Source organism: Poecilia latipinna, unplaced genomic scaffold (genome assembly GCF_001443285.1).
Source record: "Poecilia latipinna isolate Pla-1442-1.1 unplaced genomic scaffold, P_latipinna-1.0 Scaffold725, whole genome shotgun sequence".
NCBI classification, from domain to species: domain Eukaryota; kingdom Metazoa; phylum Chordata; class Actinopteri; order Cyprinodontiformes; family Poeciliidae; genus Poecilia; species Poecilia latipinna.
The window spans coordinates 264,487-271,139 of record NW_015113341.1 but is presented as its reverse complement, the minus strand read 5'-3'; the positions used below and the strand labels follow the sequence as shown (position 1 = coordinate 271,139).

The 6,653-nt window shown below is 37.0% G+C and overlaps 1 protein-coding gene across 1 annotated transcript; it reads right to left on the bottom strand.

Moving 5' to 3' along the window:
* Window positions 1–289: 289 nt before the first annotated feature.
* Window positions 290–5,086, bottom strand: rd3 (retinal degeneration 3, GUCY2D regulator). The gene is made up of 2 exons (XM_015045431.1): window positions 3,720–5,086; window positions 290–639 (listed from the first exon to the last, which is right to left on the bottom strand). The coding sequence occupies exon 2, from the start codon at window positions 611–613 to the stop codon at window positions 320–322; it is 294 nt and encodes a 97-aa protein (XP_014900917.1). The 5' UTR covers window positions 614–639; window positions 3,720–5,086; the 3' UTR covers window positions 290–319.
* Between the last annotated feature and the right edge of the window lie 1,567 nt (window positions 5,087–6,653).

Sequence of the window (6,653 nt, the reverse complement as noted above, 5' to 3'; positions counted from 1 at the left end):
TCTATCCACAATGGCCTTATATTGTCGTCATAATAGATAAATACCCCAAAATACTTGCAGCTGTTGCACAAAAAAGTCTTTCTAAAAAGCTCAGACTCTTGAGAGTGAGTACAAACTTGTGTACATGTACCGTTTGTTTGTTTTTTTCTAATTTGTAAATGCTGTAAACACCCAGTAGAGTTTCAGACAATCATCCAACCTTATTGCTAATATTTTTCATTAGATCTCAGATTTATTTATTTTGCAGTAAAAAAAAAAAAAAAAAAAAGGCCATTTTAAAATTTTGTGGCTTTTTTTTTGTTTTTTTTTTTTGTCTCCCTTACTTGAGGATGACCAGGCCGCAGCAGGAGGGCGGCACCTTGGAGCAGAGGTCCTCCAAGACCAGCCTCTCCCCGGTGCTGATGCTGAAGGAGGAGCGAGGCGTGCTGGCCAGCCAGCTGTAATCCACCCCGGTCTTCAACCGCCGGTACTCGTTCTCCCTCTCCCTCTGCAGCCGCTCCGCCTCCTTCAGCTGCCAGCTGAACTCCAGCATCAGGGTGTCGGAGACGACGTCGGCCGGGTCCCTGCGGGGGCTCCGCTGGTACGGCTCATTCCAGTTGAACCAGGAGGCCATGGCCCTCTGCCCTCCGTCACCGTCTCCTGCAGGATAAAAATGATGGAAAGTTACCACCTACATGGTTTATTCTCTTATTGGCAACAAATAAATGCTTTTTCTCTTCTCTTTTTTTTTAACTCTTGGAAAATCTGTAGCATAAAAGTTACAGTTCTGATTTGCTTTTCACCAATCTCAACTAATTATTTTTGAAGGAGTCGAGATACAAAAAAAACACCCTAAAGTTAAGTTTTAGGGTGTTCTTATTGGTGAACTATTTTCATGAAATCTTATATAAACCTTATAAAAGTTAAAATAACCAAAATCATTGTTGTTTAATAAAAAACTAAAGTAATTACTGAACAAAACGGCTTTGCATATTCTGTATAACTAACTGATTATTCCATCTCTGACATACTGTGTGGAAGTAGTACCTGAAAACATGCATAGATTAGATTTTTCTTTTAGATTAACAATGTGTGAATGTAGCAAAAAAGTGCTTTGACACGATAAAGAACTATGCAAGTACAAAAATATTACCATTTCTGAGTTAAATAGCTAATTTTCTTTTGATGTGAATAGGGATCATAGATATTATAAACTTATTCTTCTTTCTGCTCCTTTTCATTCAGGATTTCTTTTAGTTGTTCCATAAACTAGTTATATTTATTGTTGAGTGAATGAAATAAAAGATCAAATGAAAATGTTTTTAGGAGTTTACTATAATCAGATTTACAACTGTTGTTTTTACAGCTATTGGCTGCAACAAAACCACACAAAAAAAAACAGAATATCTGTGACTTAATTTGTCATAAGCAAATCAAAACTTTTGTAGCTCTGTACTGTTAAAGTGATGGTTGCTCTCATACATTAAGGCCGTGTTTACTACGGTAAAATTAGGTCAAACGTTGCTGCCGGAATTTTGCAGTAAATTATACAATTTGTTTTTGTAACACTGCAGAGAAACGCGTTCTCCAACCCAGAATATGATTTTATTCATGCAAAACACTTTTTTTTTCTTTTTTTTTTAGCTCTTGCACCTTTTTTTTAAACACATTTTCCTGGTAGAATTTTTTTCTTGCACGGCATTAAGTGATGAACACCATGCAGAGCAGTACAGGCATTTACTCCTGAACCACTTCTCATGAAGGTCTTAGTGAATTAGAAAACTGTTATCTCAGATTTAATACTCCTCATATTAGGCAGTTTTGATGCTAGCTGAGGATTCCTGCAAGATCTGTTAAGACAAAAGGACAATAATCACCAAGAAAATTGCATCTCTATTATAAAAATCTGCCTGCTGCTTTTATTAGAAGAGTGATTTCAACTCAAAGCTTCACCTCTGCATGATACAACTGAAATGAAGTTAGATGTTTTAATGCCTAGACACTTTTTTAAAAAAATGCTAATGTAGAGCATGAATTGGCTTATAACATTTTTAAAAATTTAAATTTAAAAAAATAATAAAATCTCCTGTGACTGGAAAATTGTTTTGGCACAAATCATTTAAACCTATAAGCAATTTTGTTGGTGTTTTTCCTTTATTATCATTGCTCTAATTAACAGAATTCCCTTTATATGAATTTTAATCGTCTGACCAAAGTTCAACATCCTCCTTTTTATCCTCCAGCCTCTTTTTCTTCAACAGGTGTCGTATCTGCTTACAGCCATAATCAATCCTTTCAATCGGGACTCTTTTGTTAGCGCAGGAAGTAAATAAATAAAAACTGGAGTGCAGGCAGCTGATTGATGTGTAATGACTGAGATGAAAGCTTTAATCAGGTGCTACAATCACGTTGCTGCTCAATGTTGCTGCAGCCTCTGATTATTCTCTGTGATGGAAAAGGGGGGGGGGGGCAGTAGAGGTTTGAGTAATCTCTCCTGTTTTTAGGCATGAATAAGTCCCAGCACTTAGAATATAAAGTTTCTCTATTGTTTCCATGAATTTTCAATGTAATCCAAAGACATAAACAAAACTCCTGGGTGTGTTTCCCTAAAGCCTGTCCTCCTCTCCTCCTGTCATGCTCATGCTGTCGTCTAAACCACAGCTGCTCTTCACGCTTCACTCTGCTGCATTTTTTTTTTAGGCCAGATTATCCTCAACATGCTCAGCTAGAAGGTTTCCAATCAGACGAGGTGAGATTAGTGCTGCGGCCGCAGATTTAGCAGAGAGGTGACTTGACCTGTAAACATGGCGTCAGATCATCAGATGCCATGTTGTCTTTTTGTTTCAATTCATTTGAAAATCTGGACCAAACACTGTCCAGCATCTCTACGGTGATTTATGTAAGTTTTTCAGCAAAAGTCTAAGAATCTGAAAGGATCTTCTTTCATTGTTCTGCGATTTGTTTACTCACATTTTATACATGCATCTAAAAGGATGGCAAGAAGATCACCAAACATTATAAAACATGTACAAAAAATTTAATTTAATAGCAAAACATATGCACTTTTGAGGAAACGAAACTTTTTGTCTTCATTGTCAAGCTTTATATTTTCTTGCAAATTAGAAAAATAGTGATTCTTTCTCTTAGTTGCCGCTAAAATATTTTAGCAAACAAGTAAATAAATAATTCAATTTAGTCTACTATATAGTGCCATTTCAAAACAAAGAACTTAGCAAAAAAAATTATTTCAATTCAATCAGTTATCATACAGTACACAATTTTTCCCTCTTTTATTTTATTTTTTGCTTTATTTAAAATCATCTTCTAGCAGTTTTTCTAGTTTTCATTCTGTCCGTTAATGTGCAACAAGTAAAATTATAATAATATTTTGAATTGCAAGCGGCACATTATCCAATACTGAGGCAACTAATCAAATCTTGCAACCTTTTTTCAAATTCTTCTTTTTCAACATCAAAAAAATTCAGTAAGTAAATATAAATAAGGGAATTTAATTTATCAGCCCATCCATCTTGAGCAATTACTGCAAATATTTACTTTTTCAGATTTTTCTCTTTCTAGCTAAAAATAAAATAAAACTACAGCACCAAACTGGAAATGGGCGAGTTTTCATAAAACTGTCCTGTTTTACTTTTCATTAAAAGAAAGAAAATATCTTGTAAATCTTGAAATGGAAAATCAACTTTCTGTTTTTTTTTTTTTCTTGTCTTTTCTTTTCTTACCGTTGATTCTTGTTCTCAGGTTTGCTGTCCGGCTCCAGTGGGAATAAAATCACAGAGGGAAAAAAGTGCAAAAGTCGTCGGACATCAGAGAGGCGGCTTGCATGGACAGTCTAAATGAAAACCAGAGACAGAAGAGAGATGCTCTGTCTCTCTTCTCTCTCAGCGTTATCTCCACCTCTCTGAGCCTTCCTCTTCCTCCTCCTCTTCTTCCTCTTCCCAGGAGCCTCTCTGGCCTGCCGTTACTTGTTGCAGGAGGTTGAGGGCACCATCTCCAAGGGGAGGCATCGGATCACGGCCCCTGATGAAGTGCTTATGCAGCTTTTTATGATTCGCCGTTGCCATAGCAAAGCTCCTAAGCCTATTTGTCCGTGATAAGCTCCATCAGCTGCAAGGGAGCTGGAGAGCGATGAAGAGGCAGATAGCGAGAGAACAGAGTGGGTTGAGCGGTGAGATGGACAGAAATCAAAGAAATGTTGCTCTGAGGATGGAGTGAATGAACTGATGGTGGTTCAGTTCGCTGGTTTAGCAGCGAAAGGTCACCACGCGTGAACTGACGAGCATCGGCGGTACACGTGGTTTTACAGCAGGGTCAGAAATGTGTGAGCCGCTTCAGGAAATGTGTGTGTGTGCGTGATGCAAATAATCGAATCCAATTCTGAATGTGCAGTTGATGTGTGGGTGGATTTCAAGGTTTTGTTGCTTTATTCTTGCGTGTAGGTGGGAGTAGCTAACCTCAGTCGCTTTCTCTCTTTCTTTTTTACTTTCAGCACATTTTCACTGTAACCTGAAAAATCCGAATCAAGTCCTTTCCACAGCAAACCTCCTCTTCTTCTTTCTCGCTGGGTGACCTCTGAATTCTGGGCAGCCACGAGAAACGCTGAAAACATCCAGCTTCACAGTAAAAAAATAAAATAAAATAAAAAATGTTTCCGATTGCACAATAAAGATCTAATGCGTAACGCTGTTGTTGTTTTTTTTCCTGACTGAGCCTCATCTGAGGAAAAAGGTCAAAGACTCAAAAGTTATCAGTGTCTTAGAAATGCAGTCAGGCAAAAATACAACATTCACCGTAGTTGGTGATCATAAGACTTGTTTCCTTTCTTTCTAGTCCTGCACTTCAGTGGATAAACCTACATCTGAATTTGCTCAGAAGCAGGAACATAAACATGAAAATATTCATAAGAATGTTTTATATTTACTTGAAGCTCATTAAATCTTCGAATAGGTTAGTTAGATGTTTTATACCCACACTTATGGTGGGTGAGAGAAGGTTTCCTGTGGCAGTAAATTTATTTCATTTACACAGTTCACTAAATGAAACACATTGCGTAGATTAATTACAAACCAACCGATGAGTTCAAGCCTTTATTTATGTTAACTAAGATGATTTTTCTTTAGAATACAGCTAATGAAAACTGAACGTTCAAGATTAGATTTAAAAATAATGTACTTCTTTTGATACAGAAATGTTTATCACCTCTATGTATATATGAGAGAGAAAGAAACCTCACTGCACATACGGAAATTTTAAACATAGTTCCTACCAGAATTGCTATTTATTCTGTTTACAAACTACCAAAGTAATAAACTACAGAATTAACTACAGTTACTGTTGTTCTTCTGTTACTTTTGGAGTAACAGCTTCCTTCTAGTCCATGTTAGCATTTGTTTCATTGCGAATAATGAAACTCTTACACCAGCCGCAAGGTCATTTGTTTTCATCAGAAGTTTATCAAGCCACGACATCAGGAATAGTCATCTTGAAATCATTTTGAAATTAATTCTTGGGGGGAAAATATTTATTAATTTACTTCAGAGTTGAGCTAATAGTAAAACTTTTGGCAATCCAAAAGTTTAGTCTAATTTCATGTCAAGTTGTGCATGGAAACATCTGGTTTCAGTTGTAAATATAAATAATCTGACATTGAATCAGATTTGATTCTGAAGTGCAATAAGTTTGTGACAAATCTGTTGTGTCTGCTAAAAGTGAATGATATGGAGAAGCAGCAGAAAGCTGCCTGAAGGTGACAGATGGCCAGGTAAGCAGCCTCTGTAATCCAAACAGATGACAGTCTTAATCCTCTAAAGTGATTCCCTCCATCAGCGGCATGCTGCAATGGGGATGGGGGGGGTCTCTGCAGTGCGTCACCAGCACTGATGTTATTCCAGAGTTTTGTCAGATTGGCTACGTGATAAGATCCATGTCTCTGCTCCTCCTCGCATGATCGCATGTTTATCACCTTCACTGTATGTGTGAATTGGATTATCAGCAAAGCAGAAAGTGCTGAGGCGGAAGATTTCTGGTTTTCTTTTCATCCCTGGAAAACAGAAAACAGCATCTGATATTAATTCATCATGGCGTGAAGTCCCAATTTTAGATATAAGGATTAAGGCACATTATTAAAATGTTATGTTATTATTTCTCTTCGAGTCTGGGTCTGGGTTAAACTATCTCTAGTTGAAAGTAATTCACATTTAAACTGGGAGGAATTCGACTGGGATGTTTTCCAGTCAACTTAGAGCACAATGTAAAACTTGTGAGACCTTTCTAATTTATGTTTTTGTTGTTAAAGCGGGGGGGGAAAGAATCATTGTAAATGTCAATGACATATTTTACATTCATTAATAACATCTGTCTTTCTGCGAAATAGAAAAAAAGTTTGTTGTTTTGCAGTGTGTGTGTGTGTGTGTGTGGTGTGAGGAGTGGGATTTGGGCACAGAAGAACCATTTGTGTAAGCATCACCTCTAATGGTTTGCATTGTTAAGATCTTATTCTCGGTTTTGAAGACTATTTAACAAAAAGATTTAGAAAAGAAGTTTTGTTCTACCTCTGAACATTCTGACATAATGTTATGTACCCTATAGAGCACATAACACCAGTTTTAAAGTCCCTGCACTGGCTCCCTGTAGCTCAGAGGATAGACTTTAAAATA